The sequence below is a fragment of the Diceros bicornis genome, chromosome 23, assembly GCF_020826845.1.
Source record: "Diceros bicornis minor isolate mBicDic1 chromosome 23, mDicBic1.mat.cur, whole genome shotgun sequence".
NCBI classification, from domain to species: domain Eukaryota; kingdom Metazoa; phylum Chordata; class Mammalia; order Perissodactyla; family Rhinocerotidae; genus Diceros; species Diceros bicornis.
This window is the reverse complement of record NC_080762.1, coordinates 26,107,557-26,130,807: the sequence shown is the minus strand read 5'-3', so window position 1 is coordinate 26,130,807 and position 23,251 is coordinate 26,107,557. Positions and strand designations below refer to the sequence as shown.

The following is a 23,251-nucleotide window of genomic DNA, read 5'->3' as shown; positions in this document are numbered from 1 at the left end:
TTCCCTGAGACTGAACAGAGCACTGGTGGAGGTGGAGGGCACTTGGAATAAAGGAGACCAACCGAAATAGGTGCCATTCCATTCTTTCATACACTCTTTGAAAGACTGTGTGTTCTAGATAAGCTAACTGACTGATCAGTAAATAAGTCGACATGGTAGGAGATGGATCAACAAAATGAAAAAAAAAATCAAGTAGATGGAAATGATAAGAGAAGGGAAAAGACACAGCTCAGGGATTTGAAGATGTCCAGGGAAATAATCATGGGGTTTTACTTACACTGTGTTTGACACACTTGGAACCTTGACCTTAATTAGTAAGTGCTGCTTTACTCTCTTTGCTCTGACAGAAGAAAACATTGAAACGGTTTGTGCTGCTTGCACACAACTCCATCACGCTTTAGAGGAAGGAAACATGCTGGGAAATAAATTTAAGAGAAGAAGTATTCTCCTGAAGACCCTATATAAACTAGTTGATGTTGGTTCAGACTTGCTCAGCCTTAAACTTGCAAAAATTATTCTAGCAGTAAGTTTTTCTTTCCTCTGGTCTAGTAGACTGTAGCACATAAAAGTTTTGTTTAATGCTTGATTTGTAAATGTTACAAAGAAGATTAGAATGCAGTGTTTGTTCAGAATCTTGAAAAAAAAATTAAGGTAATAATCGGACATCCCAGGATTTAACTAGAAAGTACTATCTAAGGAGCTAAGGCTGAGTATATAAAAAGTGTTCAAATAAACTCTGAAATATGGACTGTGTCATATTAAAAAAAATATGACAATAGGCAAATACATTCAAAACAGTTGCTCAAGTAACTTGACTGGACATCAGTATCAGAGTGCAGGCTGTGGTTTCTGCCTGTGGTTTTCTGCTGGGTGCTTGATTCTGTCACATGATTTAATAACTAACTTGAGATAACTTGGGTCATGGACACGATGACCAGGTGCTTCATGAACCAGCGTGAAACAGAGAAACAGCTGCATGTGGTCATGGGAAGGTTGTCATAGAAGGCTCCCGTGAGGTGTTAGAAGAAAAGGCCAGACACTAAGTAAACGGCTGTAGAAACTCTTTCTCAAACATAATGATCTCATTGTTTGAGGGGAGCACTTTGTTGTCACAAGCCATAAACAGTTGGAACCAAAAGATAAGACACAATTATTATGGAACGTTCTAAGAGAGCCGCTAAAACCAATGAATGAAGCTTTGTTTACCTGGTTTCATAAAAGTAAAAGCTATTATGTTAACACCCATAGCTCATATAATTTAAAATCTTAAAGTACACAGTAAAGGTGTTGGCATACTTACTAATAGTTTAGTAAGAATGCTCACCATTTCTTATTTTGATGTCTTTCAAAAAGCAGAATAGTCTAACACATAGTCTGACTACATATCCTATGTAATTTTTTGGATAGGCTACATTATTATTTAGCCGTCATCCCAAACTAGTCACCCTCTCTTTAAAAATTGTGATATGTGCCTCAGAAAGCAACATTTCTTTGAAATAGTGATTTCAGTATTATTTTAATCCCCTCTCATTGATAATTGATCAATCAGCTTTAATGAAACAAAAAGGACACAAACCACAGGGAGGATTTAAGTCCAAAGTTGTTAAGTAGAGATGAAAAGATATCTGCATGCTTGCCTAGTTCCCTCTCCAGCCCTGGATTTGGGGGTCCTCCTTGGGCCAGGAGAGCCCCGGTGTGAGGCTGGGGGGGCTCTACCCGTGTAGCTGCCGTGGGCAGGACCCAAGCTGCCAGCTGCCCAGGGATCAATTGCCTTTGGTTTTTCATCAGGATCCTAGACATTTTGTTCCATACCAAACCAAAAAAATAAATAAATAAAAGAGAGAGAGAGAAAGAAAGAAGGAACATGGCATGAATTCAATAATGCTTTGCAGAGAAAATATTATCCTGGTTATTAAAGGTGCCATTCAAATTAATTAAATACATGGCACAATTTACCTGTTTTAGGGCAAAGGCTAAGTAATCTGCCAGCCAGTGAGCACGTTCTGAACTGAACGTATGATTAGATAAGCCGGTTCTGTGACATTGACTGCTGGGCTAAATCAAGGGCAGGACTCACCAGGCTACACTCCAGCGTGCAGAGATGGGTGGGCTGTCCCTTCCAATTAACCATAGAACCACGAGGTCAGAAGGACCTTCAAGGCCATCAAGTCCAACTTCTCATCTGCCGCCTGAATCTCCTATAATGTTCCAGGCAAGATGACGTTTCCCTTAGGCCTTGGTGATGGGGTTCTTTGTAAGTTTTAAAAGAACCAGGTCATAAAAAGCTGTTGAAGAAAAAAAAAATCATCCAAAACTAAAGATATATAGGATGAAGAAGTTTTTGGTAACTTCTCTTCTTTCTGCCAATATTTATTTTATCTATCAGTCTAATATTATAATTCAGATATTTCAAATTATTTATGGTTTAAAAAAATTCAGTGAGCATAACGTTAGTTGTTCTGACTTCTTGCATTCTTTGGTTAAGTGGGGGTTTACCAGATAGCCATTTTAATTTTAACATTTTTATCAAAAAAATCTTACAAAAATATATCAGTCTATGTTAAGAGTTTTTAGAGCACAAACATATATAATCAGTATGAATGCAACTACGTTCAAGAGGGGAAAAGTCTCTAGCACCCTATACAAGGGAAAAAACAGAAAAGAAATAACCAAGATGTCAACAGTGATTGTATATAGTGGTAGTATTATGAGTGTTTTTAAACTTCTCTTTAATTTTCCAAATTTGCTTTAAATAGAAAAGACTACTATTTTTAACCTAAGGAGTAAACTACCCCACTACAAGAGCCTACGTTGTGCCAGGAACTCTGACCCTGGGAATACAAGTGAATAAAATAGCCCCTGCCTTCCGGGCTGGCACTGTAGCTAGAGGGACAGACAATGAAGACATGAGGTGCCCAAGGGGCTGATGAGGACCCTGGGAGGAAAGCAAAGCAGAGTGAAGGGAATGGCGGGTGTGGGGAAACGTGCTGTTTTGTATAAGGTAGTCTACATCCCTTGCATATGATCTAATATTATGTTTTCATGTCTCAAAGTCATAATTTTACACCTATCAAGAGAGAAAGTATAGGAATTTGCTTTGAATGTAAACTGACCTTATAGCAGGCCTGGAAATTGTGGGAGTTTTTTAGTTTTTTTTTTTAATGAAAACTCTGGCACCAGTTTTTTTTTTTTTTTCTTTGCCACTTTTCACTAAAATAAGACTTGGGTCAGGGGTGAGGTTAGTTGTATTCATTCATTTATTCAACAAGTTTTGTTAAGTACATAACATACAGTATGAACCACACATAGGAAGAGTAATAAATCATGGCCTTGACCTCAAAGGCTCAGAATGTGGTGGAAGATTGTCAACTGATTAAAATATATTCTCAAATATTAAGGACAGTGCATATTTCCATTGATAGAGAATTTTTTTTCTATTTTCTTTAGTCAGCTTATTTTCTGAGTTTTTAAACAATATTTTTTTAAACACTAATCCTTCAAAATTTTTTTAGTTTCCGTTTCCTTTCTTCTTCCTCAGAACAGAAGGAAGCTCCATTCTGCCACGTGTGACCATTTCTGAGGCTCCCACAACAGAGCCTCGCAGACTTGCATGTGCACACGGATCCCCTGGGGGGCTTGTTAAAATGCGGATTCTGATTCAGTAAAGCTGGGTGGGGCCTGAGATTCTGCATTTCTAATACACTCTCAGGTGACACCAAGACTGACCTGTTTGAGGAGTAGGCTCCTCAGTTGCAAAACGGGAATGACAACACCTAATTTGCAGGGTTGCTCTGAAACAACATGCAAAGGGCCTAGAGCAGAGGGGCAGACAGAAGCTGCTCCATGGGTAATGCTCCCCGCCCTCTGCCCCTCTAGCATGGGGCTCACCATGTTTGTCTTGGCATCTTCTACAGTGAACAGCACAGTGCCTGGTGCACATAGGAGCTCAATCATATTTGTGGCTCAAACACAGAAGGAATCTTTAAAAAATGTGTCTGACAAATTCCATTATCTCTTTTTTTAAACTAACTGAAAACTCATTAGTAAACAATATTGAAGATAATTTTAAAGATACTTTTTAATGATAAAATAATGACCCATATGCCATCTTTTTCACACAGATATACTTATTTGTTCAGATGACCTCATTCCTACAAACACATTTTACACTCTTGCAATGAGTGCACGAAATAGTTCCATCTTACAGCGGGTTATAAATGTCTTTCTTACTTTTTTTGTGTGTGTGTGTGTGAGGAAGATTAGCCCTGAGCTAACATCTCTTGCCAGTCCTCTTTTTGCTGAGGAAGATTGGCCCTGGGCTAACATCTGTGCCCATCTTTCTCTGCTTTATATGGGACGCCTCCGCAAGATGGCTTGATGAGCAGTGCTTTGGTCTGTGCCCGGGATCCAAACCTGCGAACCCCAGGCCACTGAAGCAGAGTGTGTGAACTTAACCACTATGCCACTGGTCCAGCCCCTATAAATTTCTTTCTTTTTAAACGTAGTGTACACAGTTATACTTTTTGTACCAGCATGATATGAATAGTATTGATGTTCCACAATTTATTAAACTCTTCCCTAATATTGGACATTTAGGATGTTTTTTTCTTTTTAATTTTACTACTTTAGATAAATATACAGCTAATTTAGACCATTTGATTCAGTTAGGCCTCCTATCTTGTGTTTTTTTTAAAGTATACTTCCTTATTGCCCCTATGTTTAATTTACAGGACTATTTTTGTATGATTTAGAAGGTGATTTTAAGCTTTGAACATTACTTGTTATTATTTCAAAGTATTCCAGAAATAGCCTTAAAAATAAATATATATGTATTATCTAATCAAAGAATATTAAGTTTTATTTTCTTTTATACAAATGATAAAGAGAATCATAGTTACCCTTTTTTTTTCCTTCACCTCCACTGTGAATTCTTTTCTAAGTTAGTTTTATCTGGAATTTTTGTATCTATCTTCTTTTACTTTTCTGTTTTAAAGCAATTACTCCACTTAATTAAATTTATCAAGATCATTCACCCTTTTTGTCTCGGATACTCTTTGAAAAGTAACTAATAATCTCACATGAGATTTTATGAAGTAAGAAATAATTGGTTATCATTAAAATGTGCTTACTCTAAAGATCATTTGTATTGTATTTACTACAAATGAGCTAACTAGATACCCTAGTTGGCAAATATGTGACCTAAACCTTTCAAAGTTGATTTCTCTAGAACTTTCCTTGATGTTTTAAAAATACTCTTGCTGTACTTTTAAAATTGAATGTTTGTGTTAAGAAAAATTGTGGCATGTTTTTATTTCCCTCTGCAATAGAAATGTAAGTGTTTTCTTTCTCTGCAGCTTAAAGTGAGTAGAAAGAATCTTCTTAATGTCTGCAAACTTATATTTAAAATTAGCAGGAGTGAGAAGAACGATTCTCTGATTCAAAATGACAGCATTCTGGGTGAGTATCATTCAGTGCTACCATTGAGCAAATGTTGCACTTGAATATGAAAGAAAAGTTTGGAAAACAAAGTTATAATTAATGATAGCTGGAATATTTTATTTTCTAGTGATATGCAGAAGTTATTTGATGCCTATTTTTGCTCTATCCTTCTCTGTGTTTTCCACATTCCATTTAATGTATCCTTTGGAGCCTGGAGGCTAGTCTGCTTCTTTTTTTTTTTTTTTTTTTGGCTCTGAAGTATTTTTTAGTATTTTAACTTTTTTTTATTTTTTCTGGAAAATATTTGCTCTGAGCTAACATCTGTTGCCAGTCTTCCTCTCTCTTTTTTTCCCTCCCCAAAGCCCCAGTACATAGTTGTATATTCTAGTTGTAAGTCTTTCTAGTTCTTTTGTGTGAGCCGCCACCACAGCGTGGCTACTGACAGACGGGTGGTGTGGTTCTGTGCCCAGGAACTGCACCCTGGGCCGCCAAAGTGGAGTGCACCGAACTTTAACTGCTAGGCCATCAGGGCTGGCTCGTGCCTTTTTTTGTTTTTTTTAATGCCTGTAGTAACGTTATGTGACTTTACAAAGTGTTCACTATTTAAAAATTCATTTCCTGGTCTTGGATTTACTATTAGAAAAAACACATTTAATAGTACTTGGCATAATTGAAATTTTTGGTCTTTTGCTGTAGTAGGAATAACTAAAACTTGAAAGACATGTATAACTGTTGTAGAAATGTGACATCAAAGTGTCTCGAATATAAGGGCTGGCCCGGTAGTGTAGTGGTTAAATTTGCATGCCCCGCTTTGGCAGCCCAGGGTGCCCAGGGTTGGATCCTGGGTGTGGACCTACATACCACTCATTAAGCCATGCTGTGTCGGCATCCCACGTACAAAATAGAGGAAGATTGGCACAGATGTTAGCTCAGTGACAATCTTCCTCAAGCAAAAAGAGGAAGATTTGCAACAGATTTTAGCTCAGGGCCAATCTTCCTCAGGAAAAAAAAAAAGTGTCTCAAACATGTAGCTAGAGAAATTTTATTACATTCTATCTATCTAGCTAATAATGACTAATTCTTGATATACTCTTAAATAATTAAGATGCTTAAATTGTTACCTAAATAGGAATCTTTTATGAATTAGTATAGCTGATCTGAGGGAAGGCAGCAACATGGAAAATACTTTGAGTCCCCTTTTTGCAACATAGGATAAATGATCTCATATCTTTTTTTTTTTACCCCAGCGGATAGGGACAAAGCTAGTACTGAAAGAAATGTCTAACACTGAATTAGCTGATTGAGCTAAAAACAAAGGAAGATTCTGACAAATGATCATATTGACATTAATAAAATTAAATGTGAGATAGGCATGGTTAACCTTAGAGTTGCCTGGATTACTCCTCAAATCTGGTAGTTGTATGTTATTTGGATGGAGGGTCTTAAGTTGCCTTGGGAAAGGGTGGATGTTATATCCAAAGCATTCCTTTCTACAGTGATTGATATTTTTTAAAAGCTCCTATTTGGATTAATTTCCCATTCGTACAGCAACCAGTATTTTCTTAAAGGTTTTTTGAAATTTAGCTGTTAAATCACTTTGGTTATTAGTTATTCTATAATAACTCAGAATGTTTGTAACCAAAAATAAAGGTTGGTAAATATTAGTAAGAGGCAAGGAATGGCATTTACTTAGAATATTTTCTTATTTATATATTAGTAATCCCATCCTTTTGCAGTCATTGCTCTCACAGAGACTTGTCTTACTAAAAGGAACTTTTCCTCTTATACCATATGAGTAACCCCTAACAAGCATTTGAATGTAGGTTCTGACTAACATTTTACCAATTGTATTTGATGTTCACGTGCAAGTGCTTTAATATATCTCTCTCCAGCTGCTACTCTGATACATTTGTAATAATTTATCTTTTTGGCAGAATCATTACTGGAGGTCCTGAGGACTGAAGACCTACAAACTAACACTGAAGCTTTTTTATACTGTATGGGGACTATAAAATTCATTTCTGGAAATCCAGGATTTCTTAATGAAATGATCAGCAAAGGCACTGTGGAAATATTGATGAATTTGATAAAGCAAATAAATGAGAAAGCCAAGAAATGTGGTGCATGCTCACCTAATTCAGGCCACTTGTTAGTTCAAGTAAGTATCTTACTTGAAAAGTTTAGATGTGTCAAATTAGTTTTCCTGGTACCTAATAGCAGTTACCTGCCAGGTGGGTGTAACAGGTAACAGGTGGGCTGTTACCTCAGCCAGGTAGGGGTGCCTGGCCTTGGGGATCAAAGGTGGCAGCCACTGGTCTCCTGTGCGCCCCTTTCCCTCGGAAAGGCTATTCCATGGCTTTTCACAGAGCGGCTCTCCGCGCAGCTTGTGGACATTCGTTTCCACTACCCTGCAGAGAAAGCCTGCAAGAATGAAAAAGTAACACGTCTCTGCAAAACGATCGCAAGTTATAGTCAGAATTTCGACAGGCAGAGTTTTAACTCTTAGAGTTTTGAAGACAGGCCTAGCCTAGAGATTATTCAGGATAACGGGTAGCTAATGTCATGAATCTTGTATCTGCAATAAAAAACAGAAATTAATGATACTGCGTGGACAGTCGTTGAGGGGGTCTGTAGATGACATGCAGGCCTGAGACTACAGGAACGAAGGTCACAAAACTGGATACATTTAACATAACCAGGGCAGGAACAAAAAATGTGTCGTGTTAGCGTTTTATTACTTCTTTTGTGGCAGATTAAATTTCATAGTTAAATTATTTTTATTGGAGCTGCTTCAGCTCTCATATTCTTTTTTAGATGAGATTTTACTCTTTAATAGCATTTGTATATCAGATAATAGCATCTTTCATGTAATAATTCATGAGATTTGAGATGTGCTTGTCAATTAATGAGGATTGATTGAGCACTCAGGGTGCTTGAAGCCTCTGGGAAAGTGTATTAAAAATTAGATTTAGGTCCTGCCTTAAAGATACTTCAAGTCTTTATGATGATTATTAATTTTGAGCTTTGTGGTCTGTCTCTGTTTTGAAAAAAGATTATGAAAACCTCTTTTAGTCTTGAATGATTAAAAATTCTACTGGATGTGCCATCTTTTGGCTAGGAAGACTTAGAAACATTATTTTCATGCTGCCAGTGTTATTGAGTTATTCAGATTTTTCCCTCAATGAAATAGTTATTTTGGTTATATAGTTATTATATTTCCTTATTAAAATGCAAAAAAGTATAAGAGTCTAAAATATTTTCTGAATATGAGTCTGAAATATTTTCATCCTCAGATAACGCACCTCCAACATTTTAGTAACCCTTCTTCCATGCATTTGTTAATGCATATATAAACTTACATATGTATAATTTTATATAATTCTTGCTTTTTATCATGGAACCTCTTATTTTTAATAGTTGTTTTTGCTCGTTTTCCATTACACTCCTCTCTCCTTGCTTCTCCTTCTGGTCTGCCCCCTTAGCCAATGTTGTTGACACTGGTGTGCACAGCACCTCTTAATGCACTTTTCAAAAATGGAATAATCTATGCAATTCTTTTTTCTCCTTTAACAATACATAGTAAAAACCTCTTGAATCAACTCTACATATTCATTTTATTCCTTTTAATGGCAATATAATATTCTGTGATGAGGACACACCTCAAGTTCTCAGTCATTCTCCTATTGAGATATTCAGTGTTTTTAATTTTTATGCAACAGCTTCTGGAATTCTTGTCTGGTTTAAAAAAGCTCTTTCCAACTCATATTATATTATATATTTATATATACATATATAAAATTTATACATTTAAATATAAATTTTGAATATATAAATTTATTTATTAATATTTATATATTTATTTATTTATAATATATAAATATATATAAGGTATAAATAAAATATAAATAAAATCAGTCGGTATAAAGGAGGATTGAGTATTATTGTGACCAAAAATATATCAAATCAAGAACTAGGACCTCTGGTATGCCAGTAAGTACAGTGCACTACCCACTGTGTTCCTCTTTTCTTTCCCTTTTTCCTCAGTTCAGCATCCTTAGGTGCAAACTAACTTGCTAGGTCAGATGCCCCTTTACTTTCCTGACATCCATGCATCCATCCCTCTAGGGTGTTGTGGTGCGGGGCGCTGTAGTAACCTCCTCCTCGCTGCCCACCACCACTCAGCAGGCACTGTCGTTATCTGCAAAGCCTTCTCTGAACCTGCCTAGGATCTGGCATGGGTGGGGCTTACACGGCCTGAGGCCTCTTCCTGGAGCACAGGCAGCAGTCCACATCCTGGGAGCCCACCCTTGGTGCCACCTGAAGACATGCTCCTCCTGTGGTCCCCAAGTGCCATTTGCATCAGCTGTACAATGTCACTGTGGTGTGTGTGTTTACAGATTTGGGGAGGAAGGAGATATTGTTTTAGGCTGTGTCGTTTGCAGAATCCCCTGAACTGGACATTCCCTCGTATTTAATTAAAACAAAAAAAAAGCTGTTTTGTATCATATAAGTGATAAAATGTAAGCAACACGACTTCACTACAAGAGCCTGTGAAAATCTCTACTGTTGTGAATGTGTAACTCTGGCTGGTTTTCACCAGCCGGCTCACGTGCAAATTCGACCAAACAGATCTGGCCACGTAGAACAGTTTGTTTACACCAGCTTTCAGAACCTGGTAACTCTGGCTCATGAGGCATTTTTTTAAAGCAACTTTGTTCAATTGAAAAAATAAGAAGATTACTTGTCGTTGTATCGATAAAATAATGTCTGTGAGCCAGAGAGAACATGGCAAAGCAGCAAAGGTAAAGGCAGGCAACACTGACAGCTGTGGCTTCCTCTCCTTTAGGACTTTCAACCCGGAAAACCTCAGTAGCTTTAGCACACTTTCTGGGGTCCTCCTATTGTAAAACTTTGTACATTCTAGCATCGGGCACGGTGCTAGAGTCATCCCGTTTCCCTAAAGCTGCCTTTCTGTTGGAGGCCATTGAATGAGTGGAAAACAGCTGAGGCTGGGCCCTGAAAGTTGTGTAGGATTTGAGAAACTAGCAAAAAGGGAAAAGGATAAGGTGTATTTGGGGGATGCTAAAGAGGTGGGTCTGTCCAGAGCAGAGAGCTTCTGTGGGGGAGGCTTGGATGGTGAGATCAGAGGCTACGGTCATAGGTCTCGACTACCAGGCTGTGAGTGCGGATTTGGAGCAACAGGGAGCAGTTGGAGGTCAGTGTGTGAAGAGGAGGAGATGAGATCAGAGTGGCAGAAAGATGAATGTGCACAAGATATTAAACTGATAAAGACCGAAAAGCTGAAAAGTGACCGGAGGAGAATGTGTCAGTGGGACAGACAGATTGGAGGGTCGAGATCTCATAGGCTGTAGCCCCAATTCAGAGGTGTTGCTGCAGTTACTAGATTTTAGACTGATTATAATGGAGCTAAAGCAATGAGATCACGGAATGGGTGTGAAAGAAAAGCTCCTCCACAGCATATGGACTAAGGTTGCTTACTGGGAAAAATACTGAAGTGTTGAGATTTTGCAGGTTTTCTTTGTGTTGTTTCTTACATATATACATGTATATGCGTACATATATATTTATCACTGCATGGCTGAAATCAAGAGACGTTGATTTCACAAGTGTTTATGGAGTGGCTGCTCTGTGCCAGGCATGGTCTGCCTGGAGAGTAAGACAGCAGAGGACAAGACAGCTGCCAGGAGGGGCCTACTTTTTAATGATCCCTGTGTCCAGATAATAGTATTCTGATGACCTATTCTTCTACAAAACTATGGTACTTCTACATGTCCAATGCTGCATTCACTTCCGCCTGTCAGATACTTAATAACATCTTGAGAAGTTGAGAGGATGATTGTTGATGCTCAGAGGAACTGAGGGACCACCATCTGTGCACCAAGTGGAAATATTAATACTCTCAGTATCTGTGTGCCAACTAGAAGTATTGATACTCCCAGTCTGGCAAAATCCAAGACGTGAGCTTGTCTGTAAAATCATAAGAGTAAAGAAGGTTAAACTGTGCTTATTCACTAAATTCCAGAATACTAGAATTTGGGGAGAGCTCCCTGAAACTTAGAAAGAAAAATACAGGCCATCTAAAAGGCAAGGACCCATAAATGCCCATAGTAAATTGCATCACCCAAGGAAGTGACACAGATAGAAATAGGGATTTGTCAATGTTGACCTAGAATGGATTATCAGGAAGTGTTAGAGTTCATCTCTGACTTTTAAAGGCCAACAATTGGGAAGGCATAACACAGGAGCCGAGGAAAATTGCTGGCGTCACCTCCATCAGAAAGTCTGTGTGGTCTCCATCATGCCCCCTTTCTGGGGAATGGAGAAGAGTCTTCTGTATATGTCATGATCACAAACAAGCCCAGATTCCCTTGGTGTCTCATTTGTCCTCTTGTGTCTTGAGAACATCGTGTACAAAGCCGCTTTCCTGTAATTGAAGAAAATCTCAAGGTACTCACATCGACAGTTAGGTAATTTATAGGTACATAATATAACTACTAAAACCCAGATTGACTTGAGCTAGCGTTCCTACTTTTTTGATTCCTTTGTATTTCCAACCTTTTTCTTTACAGCCTGACCCATTTGATTCTGAGTTCAATCCTTAGAGAAATATATTCTTTCCTTGCTTCAGATAGAACACTTTTGAAGTTAATGCTGTTCTGCATCACCCCGGGTAGCATGGTTTCTTTTCCCTCCCCTCCTCTCACACCTATTCCACTTCTCTGCCCTCTAAGCCTGCTAGCGTCTCCCCAGGGGGTCCTCCAAATCCTAATCTTTCCCCCTCTTTGCTCAGTACATGCCCAGTGTCAAATTCTTTTTTCTAAAAGGAAGTTTCTCAGTAAGGCCGGTCCCCCACCACTTGTCAGTCCCTGCTCCATTCCTTCACTTTGGCTCTAAAGTTTGGGGAAAAGGAAAGTGAATTAAACAAAGAGAGATGGCTCAGACATTTTAAGCCTGGATGGTTCATAAAATGGTAGTATTATTATCAGAAATTAGAGGGTTATACAGGAACTGATTTGGTGAGAGGGAGGGTGGGAAATGATATAATTAGCTTTCATGTAAAACTTTAAGGTGCCAGCAGAATAGCCAAGTGGGACTGTCCAGTAAGCAGTTGGAAATATGAACTGATGCTTAGCAGAGAAAGTAAAGCCAAAAAGGAAGATTGAGGGTCATCTACATGGAGGTGATAGTTGAAGTCAAGAAAGACAATGAACTTACTCAAGGGGAAAGTGTAGAAAGAGAAGAGAGGGGGGCTCAGGACAGATTCTGTAAAATGGTCAAATTTGTGGAATGGAAGTGAAAAAAGAAGTGACCAGAAAATTGAGGAAGAACAACGTACAAGAGAATAGAGGTTTTTGAAAGCAAAGATTGATCAGCTTTGGCAAATGCTACGGAGAGAGCGCACAGCGAGAGAGGAATTCTGCTACTTTGTATGGAGCAGTTGAGTAGACAGGTGGGGTGAGGTCATGCTCCCTCTACGTCTTACATGATTTCATCTCTGTATTTTTAAATTAAAAGATATTTTGATATAGTTGATTTTAATTTCTAAGCCCTAAACTCCCCACTTTGGCTGATCTGAGTTCACTCCTGTATTCTGTATTTCACTCTGCCCCTACCACATAATACCATCGACTTCAAGAATCTTGATGGTCCATTTGACTTTGTGCCCCAGTGTAGGGACAGGGCTCAGTGCTGCCATGTGGACTCGTGATGAGAGCCCAGGCTCTAGAGCCCACAGCCTGAGCTGGGTTTCAGCTCTGACCCTGGCACACTTTTCACTTTCTGAGCCCCACTTTCCTCATCTCATAGGACTGGCTCTGCCTAGCTTAAAGGGTGGTTGGGAAAATTAAATGAGATGATCTATTAAAGCACCTAGAATAGGACATGGCACATGATGGCATTCAGCAGAAATTTATTAAATAAAATAAATTCAGAATTACCCAAACTTGAAACTTCAAAGAGCAATGACTTCTGATGAGAAAAAAAAATTAATCACAAGAACTTAAGATGAAAGTGGTAGTGAGGGATTTCAGATCTTGGATCTTTTTTGTTTTTCTGGCTTTGAGAAGCTATGTGGAGAAGAGTTCTGAAGAGAAACTAAAATTGGAAGGGGGGTTACATCAGCAGCACAGGATTCTGGATACATATGGACCCAAGTTCTCAGAGACAGTTGTTCTCTGCTTTGAGGATTTGGGGAATTTAAGAGAGGCTTTTGAATGAAGTCTGGGGATTCGCTTAAGCAGGGGTTGAAATTGCATTAGTAATGAAGGATTGTACTAAGGGGATTGGGGTCCTTTAAATCTTGCTTTAGTTATATTTAACAGTTTTCAAATTAGAGATTAATAAATTTGTATTTAGGTAATTAATTATGATGAGTATGAATACTTAAGTAGGAAATCATGTTAACTCTCTTTCTCTGGCTTAACCTTGCCTATGGGAAGCCCACCTCCTCAGACCATGAAATCAGAACCAAGGCAATAACTTCCACCTAATGGAACCTTCCTCTGGTTATTGGAGGAAATGAACTGCATACCCATAAAATGGAAGCAAATATTCCATGATTATATTTCTTCAATTCTTATAGATAATTTTATTGGCGATTTGGTGATTTGCTTGAATAGGAAGCAGCACACGAGTCATTTATTTTCTTATTGTTTTAGTTACGGTATATAATTTACAATACAGTGAAATGCTCAGATCTTATGTTTGATGAGTCTGACAAAAGCATATGGCATGTAACCCACACCTCTATCAAGATGCAGAAGATTTCTATCACCTCAGAAATTTCCTCCCACCTCTTCCCAGTTATCCCCACTCTCCTACCTCCCATTTTTCTGATCCCTTTCACCATAGATAACATCTGCCTGTTCTAGAATGTAATATAAATGGAATATACAGTGTGTGCTTTCTTGTGTCTGGCTTTTTTTTTAACTTTTATTTTGAACTAAGAATAGATTCACAACATGTTGCAAAAATAGAACAGAGAGGTCCTGTGTACCCATCACGCAGCTTCTCCCAATGGCGACATCTTAACATAACTATAGTACGTTATTAAAACCAGGAAATTGATATGGGCACAATACAGTTAACTAGAATACTATGTCTGGCTCATTTTGCTTATTAGCATATTGTTTTTGAGATAAGATTAAACTTCTTTTTGTCACAAGCTTTGGTATTGATTATTAGGCTTGCTAATTTTTTAATAATTTGTTAGTGGGAAGGGGGCAGCTATTTTATACTTACGAGGCTTCCTTCCTATAAGGAATACCCAGTAGTATAACTAACCACTCACTCACCCAATTGGCTTGAGAGAATAGGCAGAGCATACTCTTCCCTTTCTTGGGAAGGAGCTGTGTATAGGCAACTCATGGTCACCTCGGATTCTCCAGGAACAGCATATCTGAAGATTTAGGAAGACTCAGAGAACTCAAACATGTAATGCCTTGAGTTTTGAACTTGGAAATAAGAGAAAGACTAAGGCAGATGGAGAGGGGGAGAAGGTTATCACCATGGTTGGAGGATGTAGTTTATAGCTGAGGCAGGCATACTTTCTAATCCTGAACCCCCAAATTCGATTTGCCCACCCAGTCACAGGCCACGCCTACCCCTGGAGTAGCAGAGGAGAACACCCTGTGCTCACCAATCAGGAAAGGAGAGGTGGAGCGTGGCCAGGAGTATTATGCAAAAGGTATCTCCTCACAAGGAAGGAACATCAAGAGTGAGAAATAAGTATTCCTATGCCTACTGTTTCTGGGGAGAGCCATTTGCTTTGCAATTGCTGTCATATCTTCTTAGCCTCATCTCTTCATTGTAGATGTATTAATTGTGGCAATAAAGAAATGTCACTAGCTTTAACATGTAATTGTGAAAAATCAGAGTTATTACTTAATAGTTCTTAATGCATCATCTTTTTCAGACTCATTTTCTTTATTTTACTGCATTGGCATTCTATTTAGCTTATGTGACATTCAAAATTTCAGCTATACTGATACATATAATAGCCACAACTGCAAGAATAAGCTACCTACTCGTTTTACCAAGGTAGCTGACATAGAGGCAGTAAATGGAGAATCAATAATAAACACAGGCAAATGTTAAATAGAGTCTTAAAGAAGAGTGTTGGAGGTTTGAGGACAGAACCATTTCCTGCTGCAGTACGACACCCATGAAGTAGAAATGTGCCAAATAGGCTCCATAGCCAGGCACCAAGCATTGTCAAAGATTATGAATTAATATTACTTTCAGAAGCATATATCCTAACTCCAGTAAAATGCTTAGGAATTTTTGGTACTAGTGGCTTCCTGTGTAGGGTGGCATTCTTGTCATCGGTTTCTTTTGTTTCAGCCAGAACTGTACTAATCATATATGAGACAATATGAAACTTCTTGGGTTACCACATAGGTTCTGGTTTTGGCATATATGTGGTCTCCCTTGGGCACAAATCCAAAAAATGAATGTGCTTTTATTAATAGAGGGAGATGGTTTTGCTGAGGTTGGAAAATGGTGTGGCTTTGGTCTTAAATCATTTGACACTGTTTGTGGTCTCTGGCGGCTGTGTTTATTCTTTCACATCATCAGCGGGAAGTGAGCCATTTTGCAGTTGGCAGTTAAGTTGAGATAAAGCTCAAGGGATTTTGGTTATGGATATTCCAGATGATTGAGAAATAAAATGAATGCTTTTAGAAACAGCCAAATGGAGTGCGGGAGACAACGGACAAGGAGTTGGAGCTCAGGACACCCACCTACTTGGTAGCTAGTGAACTTTCCGAGCTTCAGTTTCCTCATCTAAAAAGTGGGGCTCATAATACCTTCCCTCTCTGTCTCATGGTGTTGGTTTAGGGAGCCAATGAGATCAAGCTCACAAGACAGCTTTATAAAACATGAAGGAGCTGCTCAAATCCTTTTCATAACAGCATCCAATGTATAAAAATAAATAAAACTGAATCTTGATGCTAATTTTGGTAGAGGGAGCATAATAACTTTCAAACTATTAATGGTACAGTTTTTGATTGTGTTATGTTCCAAAGGTTTCTCTGAAAGCTGGTTTTTTGAAATTGGGAAAATGTTGCTCCCAGGAGCAATGTTGTGATTGATGGTGAAGTTCCTGGGCTAGCCAAAAAGCCTGTATATCTTAGGATGCACGTAAACAGGAGTTTGGGGGTGGGCTGTGAGCTACAAGCCCCTCTGATCTGGGGCAGCTCTGATGGTTAAATGCCTTCTAGGGCAGAATCTGGTGAGTTCTCTAGGGACTGAGGACTTTGATGGACGGAGAGTGCGAAGGGGAGAGAGAGGCTCATCCACTCAAGAAATGAGCAGGATACGGAGGCTCAGGTGGACCAGCCAGTGCTCCCACCTTGCACCCACCCCAGTGCAGTGGAGAATGCCGGGAGTGGGGCCACAGGTGCTAGGCTTTTGTTGTCATTCTTAAGTCCAGTGATCTAAATCAGGAGGGCCTCATACTTTAGGACAAAAATTTCTTATATTTGCTAAGGTTTTTCAGTTAGTTAATAGTTGAAAATATAATTTGAAATTGATAATTAAGTACCTATAACTGATTTGAAAAACTAGAGGCTAAATGTTTTGAATTCTAATTTTGCCATGCTAAAATACTATTTGAGCCTTTATAAATTATCTAATCGCTTCTTAATACAATTTTTCCCTTTAAAATGGGTCTCCCAATGTTGACTGCACAGTGAGAACTTTGAGGCTCAACCCATTCAATGTGAGATAGGACAGCTTTGCCAAACTCACCAAGCATTTCACCTGGAGATTCTGATTGAGGGTGGGGCCCAGTACCTCTTATGATCAAAGAATTTGGGGAAACACAGAGAGAAGAAGCTGCCTCAGAAAAAGCGAGCACCATAAAGTTGTAGAGTGTAGTTCAGCCATTTTTCAGCAGTAAATTAGTAATCAGAATCACTCCAGACTGTTTCTTCCTTGATATATACCAAAAATTTAGGTCCCCCTTTTGTCCCAGACATCATCTAACAACTGCTAAAAAGCAAGGACACTTAAATTTTTATTAATCCTCTTTGAGGATTATCAATTCCATATTTGCCTCCTTCTTCTTCTTCCCACTGGCTGCCTTCTGACTCAGTGTGTCTGTCCCTGGGGGCTGTACCTTAGGAGATGGGGAAAAATAAGAATTGAAACTCATGTTTTTCAGTTTGCTGTTTCTTAGTGAGATGAGAGTTAAAAGGTTGGGAATTGTTCCAGTAAGTCCTTTAGAAGCTGAACAAGCATCTATGTATGCATCTAACTTTTACTTCTTTTTTTGTCATAAAGTATTTGAAATGGCTTGAAAGATTAGATACATTAAAATAGAGAAGTACATAACAAGCTAGAGTTGGGAACAACAAAAATTAGAAAGTTAAGAAAGAGCCGGATACATTTCTCCAAGCGTAAAGCTTGGACTTTGGTGAACCTTTGCTTTAGGGGCAGGCCCAGTGGGTGGGCTTTCCTGGGGGTGGAAAACAAAGACTCTGCTGCAGAGCTCATGGCTCATTAATGATTTCCGCAAATATATCTCTGTTAAAAGTTGGAGCGAGGTTGAGAATTAAGTGGGTTGACTTGGAATTTGCCTTGACTGTTAGCACAGCATTTAGCTAGACTCTCCTCCCACCGATCTTTTACATTTTTCCCAGAAAAAGCCACTTGTCTGTGCTCGGCATTCAGCCCCACGCCCACCCCGCAGTGAGATTGGTGGCTCACAGCCAGCCTCTCAAAATGGGGGGCCTTCATTGCTGCATCTGCCTGCTGACCTCCTCCTGATCCTTCTCCCTCGGTTAAGGTTTAAGCTCCGGTTTACCACCAGGCCTCTGCTAATCCTTGGCACTTTCTTGCCAAAAGCTTCTTAAAGGGGAAAAGTCTCCTTTTCTGGTTTCCTTGTCCCTTCATCTCCTCCTTTCTTTCTTTCTTTCTCCTCCTCACCCTTTCTTTCTCCCCTTCTCCCTCTGTTGTTTCATCCAGTCACCTTTTTATGGGCATATTTATTGTCCTCTGAGTAGAAAGAGGATTAAGAGACAGATTGTACACTAGAGGAGCTCACGATGAAATTGAAGGTACATGAAACAAGCAGTTATGATTCTGTGGCGAGTGTGGTACAGGAGTTTGTTAACCTGGGAGAGGAAGTGATCAACCGCTGTGAAGTCTTCAAAGAGAAGTGAGCCTGAGCTGGGTCTGGAACAGTGGGCAGGAGATGCCTGGGTCGGAGGAGGTGTGGAAGAGCACGATGGGCGAGGGCTTTCTGGGCAGAGGCAATGGTTTCAAAGGCTTGGAACTGTGAAAGGACAAGGACATTGTGTGTGGTGCAGAGTCTGGAAGTTGGCCGTCGTGGTGGGGAGAGAGAGGAAGGGAGGCGAAGGAGATGAGCCTGGAGGGATAAACTGTATTTTAGAGTGAAGAGCCTTTAGGATGTGGATTTTGCCGGATAAGCCGCCGGATGTCAGAGGAAGTCTTTTATCAGGGTAGGCTAGGATTTGAGATGCTCCCCCTGGCAGCAGGGAGCTGCTGTGGGGAGATGAACTGGACAGGGGAGAGACTGTGGAAGGAGTCCATTCAGGGGTTGGTAGAGTTTGGGAAAGAGATGAGGCAGGCTTAAGCTGAACCAGTGCCGCTGGTGATGGAAAGAAGTAGGAAGGGTGACTAGTCAGATGTGGCAAGGGAAGGGGGAGGGGAGTTAGGAGCCTAGGAAAGAGCTGCTGTCGTGAATGAAACAGAATAGGGAATACACACGAGCCAAGTCCCCCTCCAGAAAGTCTGTTTTTCTTCCATCAATTGTTTTTTATTCCTCTGTTCCTTTAAAATCATCTTAAAATCCATCTACCTCAGAGGTATTGTCTGATTAATCCATGGTTTTCTGGTATCCTAACCTTTCTATTTACACCCAGTCTTTCTTTGTAAGTATTCATCCATCCATTCATTCCATCCACAAATGGTTATTGAAGACCCACTGTGTGCCAGATGCTGGATTTGGGCCCAGGGGCACAATGGTGAAAAGACAAAGTATATGCCCTCACTGAAGCTTCTAGTATAGAGGAGTAGACAGACAGTAAAATGTAATATTAAATAACCTAACATTAAGTAGTTTGTAGGGAGTATGTGGTATGAGATGAAGTTCCAGGGGTTGGTAAGAATCAGATCATACAGCGCCTTGTAGACCATGGTCTGGAAATGGAATCCTATCCTAGGAGCAAAGGTCAAAAAGCCAGTAGGTATTAGGGTGACAGAAAGCAGAAATGAAGGCTTCTGGGATGTCTCTGAGGTTTGGGATGTGAGCACCTGTGTTGATGGTGGTGTCATATATTGAGATATTGCTATATATTTTTCAAGTGTGTGGTGTATGTTTCACATCTTTTATTCTACCAGCATCACAGCTGATGAATTTGGAAATATTTGAGGTATCATAGCTCACTCAACTATGTGCACTCCATACAGTGTGATGTACGCAATAAATGGATAGGGATTTAAAATCAGATGACATGTCACATATAAATGTGTACTCCCACTCTTGATTTGGGCCATTGATAAAAGTTGTATTTTGGGGGCAAAATAATATTGAACTGTCTTAACTTTTCTAATGAGGTGAGAAAAAGGGTTGAGAGGGAGAAAAACCTGAGATCGAAACAAGAAAATAAAAGCTCTTAAGAAAACTCCCATCCCTTCTGCTGACAGCGTGCCCTGATAGAGGTTTCATGTGGGGAACAAGAAGATGACTGTAGATCGAGATGCCCAGTCTGTGAAGCTTTAGGGACTAGAGAAAAGGAGCTGTTCGTGTGCACAATGGGTAGAATGGGTGTTCCACAGTCTCCCACGTTCTCCGTCTGCCTGGGTTCAGGTCAGGACTCACATGGGCATCTGTGCTCCGTGGTGTCCGAGTGGGAACGCTTGTGAATCATCCTTGGATTGACGTAAACCAGCAGCCCTCAAGTGCCTGGGCTGTCTCTGAAGAGGGAGAACAGGTAGAGCCAGGGTCAGATGATGAGAATTTTCCATTTTATGGCTGTGATGGCCTGGAATGCCTGGTGTGGTTTATTAGCTTTCACAGAGGACCCGATCCTTAGCTCAGGAGACTACGTTGTAGATCCACGGTTAAGTGGAATGCTCACATAGCTTGCTTCCCCTCCAGTGTTTCAGATACTGAAGCTTTCAGGGAAGAATTTACTGAATTGCTGGGTAACTGACTTGACTACAAGAGACTTGTACACATTTATTTGAAGCGTGATTTTTGTTTTCTCTTCTTTCAAGGTAGTCATTTATATTTTAAGGAAATCTTTTTGTTGCTGTTGTTACAAAGGAAAACTAATCAAAGATGCATGTCATCTTAATAATTGTTTTAAAGTTTATTAACTGTAGCTATAATGATGCTTTATATTTACATAAGGCTTTACAGTGTACAAAAACATTGCTCCATGTTTTCCATTTGATGCACACAACCACCCTGAGAGGTGAGCAGGGCTTGTAACTCTTTTCACAGATGAGGAAATGGGAAAGTTGAGGAATGGGTGAGTGTCTCAGTCACGTAACAAGGAAGAGATTAGGGACTTGAATCTCCATCGTTTGACTCTAAGGCCAGTGATCTTTCTTCTTTTGCATTTTGGGTGTGAAGTCCCACAACAGAGGTGGGGATGGGACCCTTGATTTTTGAGCTCCTGTTAGGTAATTGGCACTGGCAGTGCCATGCACACATCTCATCTCACTGAATCTTCACAACTCCAGGGTAATTATCACCATCCCCACTTTACTGATGAAAAAAATATGCTCTGGGAGGTTAACTAACTAACCCAGGCTAGTGAGCCGTGGAGCTGGGATTTGACCAGGCCGTCCAACTCCCAAGCTGAGTTAACCGGTAGCCTGCCTGTACTACCCCAAGGAAAGATCCCACTGCATATTAAAATTATTAGATAACAGCAACATTAGTTTTATGGATTTACTAAATTGTTCTCTTCTCTGCTTTTAGCAAAAGCTAAAGTAGATAACTTTCCTGAACATTTTTTTACAAAATAAGACAAATTTGCAAGAAATCAATCCTTGCCTCTTGGAAGAGAACAAGACTAATGGTCTTAAATATTCTTTGGCCACGGTATTATTTGATGCTACTTATAAGAATATGGAACAAGCAGTTTCTAATCTGTGGAAAGATGTGGCATATTACAGGATCAATTGGAGATCTTATGACTACTTTGTTATAAGATCTGATTTGTTTAACTCTGAGGTTTTGGTATACTAATTGCTTATTAACATGAGTATTCCGTTCTTTACCTTCGAACCAAGGTAGGCTTTCTTTGTATTCATATCTTGATTTTCATTTCATGCTACGTATGCCTAGGCCCATGTTCTCTGGTGGGAAATGCATAGCAGGAGCTTGGTTTAGCTACTGATGTAATGAAACTTATGGGATGAATTGTGCTGTACTGTTAAGTGTTGCTGTATTTTCCAATTTTAAAAAATGGCACAAACATGCTTTTATCCTAGATGACTGCTACGTTGAGAAACTTGGTTGATTCACCACTAGCAAGAAGTAAGTTGCTGAGCATCAGTGCCCTTCCCCAGCTCTGTGCGGCGATGGGACAGCACATGGGTGACAAGGATGTCTGCACCAATATCGCCAGAATATTCAGGTCTGTAGACTAGGAAAACCAAGCAGCCTTACAAAAATGCTAATGCTTAGATTTTGGGTTATCTTTCTTATTTGTGGGTATGACTGGCAAGGAATCCTGTTTTTGCTCTTTACTTTACCTAGAAGAAAAGGTGAATCTAGTGGCCCAAACTTAAAATAAATGATTTAAACCAATGGCTCCATTTCCTACGTATTTCTAATGTGATTCTAAACTCATTGATTGTAAATTACTTTAACTAAGTTATGAGTTATCCTAGTGTTTTTACAAAACAAATGAACGAATCTTCCTCTCAGCTCATTGCAGATAAAGAACTATATCACAAAACATGGCAGCCTTTCTGGTCCACTTGGAAACAATACTGAAGGGTTTTAACTCAAAGAGGGGACCATTGCTTAGAAAGTCTGATCTGACTTAATTTGTAATTGGAGGTCATTTTATTTCAGTTGTTTGACTGAACTTGGCTCACATGTTGACTAGTCAGGTTTACACTTACTTTACTCTGGAAGTGACGATCATCTGAGTCCAGGTTGTCTCAGAGCGAGATGTTGTTAAATTTCAGAACAGTCTTTAAATTATGTGTTTATATTTTCTCCCTCACAGCTCTTTGTCAGCGTTTTTACATATTGATCCTTCTCAAAAGACCTGGGCATTTCTTGAACTATAATATCATAGTTGTTGAAAGAAATACAAAATTTCCTAAAGACTGGTTGGTAATTGACCCCCGTATGAGGATGTGAGTCCAGATCTGGTCTTTTAGCACCACTTTCCTGAGCTTTGTTCTGAGTACTTAATTACTCCCATTTTGAAGCATTGTTAAATCATAAAGAATTTATTTTTGTGTATGGTGGCATGTAGGGATCCAATTTAATTTTTTTTTTCCGTGTGGCTAGTCAATTGTCCCAACACCTTTTATTGACTATGCCCTCCTTTTTCCACTGATTTTTAATGGCTGCTCAGTCATACACAAGGTTCCATATACTTGTAGGTCTCTTCCTGGGCTTTCTCTTCAGTCCATCCTCAGACCAGGACGGCACTGATTTTACTATTACAGATTTAATTTAAGTCTTGCTCTAAAGTAAGATGAATCCTGCATTTCTTTTCTCCTTGAAGATCCAAATTCTTCTTTTCTCTTCCTTATGAATTGGAGAATCAGCTAAGGTCCGTGATAGGAACTT

General features: G+C 39.4%; 2 protein-coding genes across 2 annotated transcripts in view; both read left to right on the top strand.

Moving 5' to 3' along the window:
• The window catches only part of CEP57L1 (centrosomal protein 57 like 1), a 462,537-nt gene that overhangs the window by 225,113 nt on the left and 214,173 nt on the right, over nucleotides 1-23,251 (top strand). The window lies entirely within an intron of this gene.
• ARMC2 (armadillo repeat containing 2) overlaps nucleotides 1-23,251 on the top strand; it is a 102,425-nt gene that overhangs the window by 45,202 nt on the left and 33,972 nt on the right. The window contains exons 8-11 of the mRNA XM_058566508.1: nucleotides 348-523; nucleotides 5,355-5,457; nucleotides 7,374-7,597; nucleotides 21,931-22,076. Coding sequence (XP_058422491.1) covers nucleotides 348-523; nucleotides 5,355-5,457; nucleotides 7,374-7,597; nucleotides 21,931-22,076 — 649 coding nt within the window. The remainder of the gene's footprint in view (nucleotides 1-347; nucleotides 524-5,354; nucleotides 5,458-7,373; nucleotides 7,598-21,930; nucleotides 22,077-23,251) is intronic.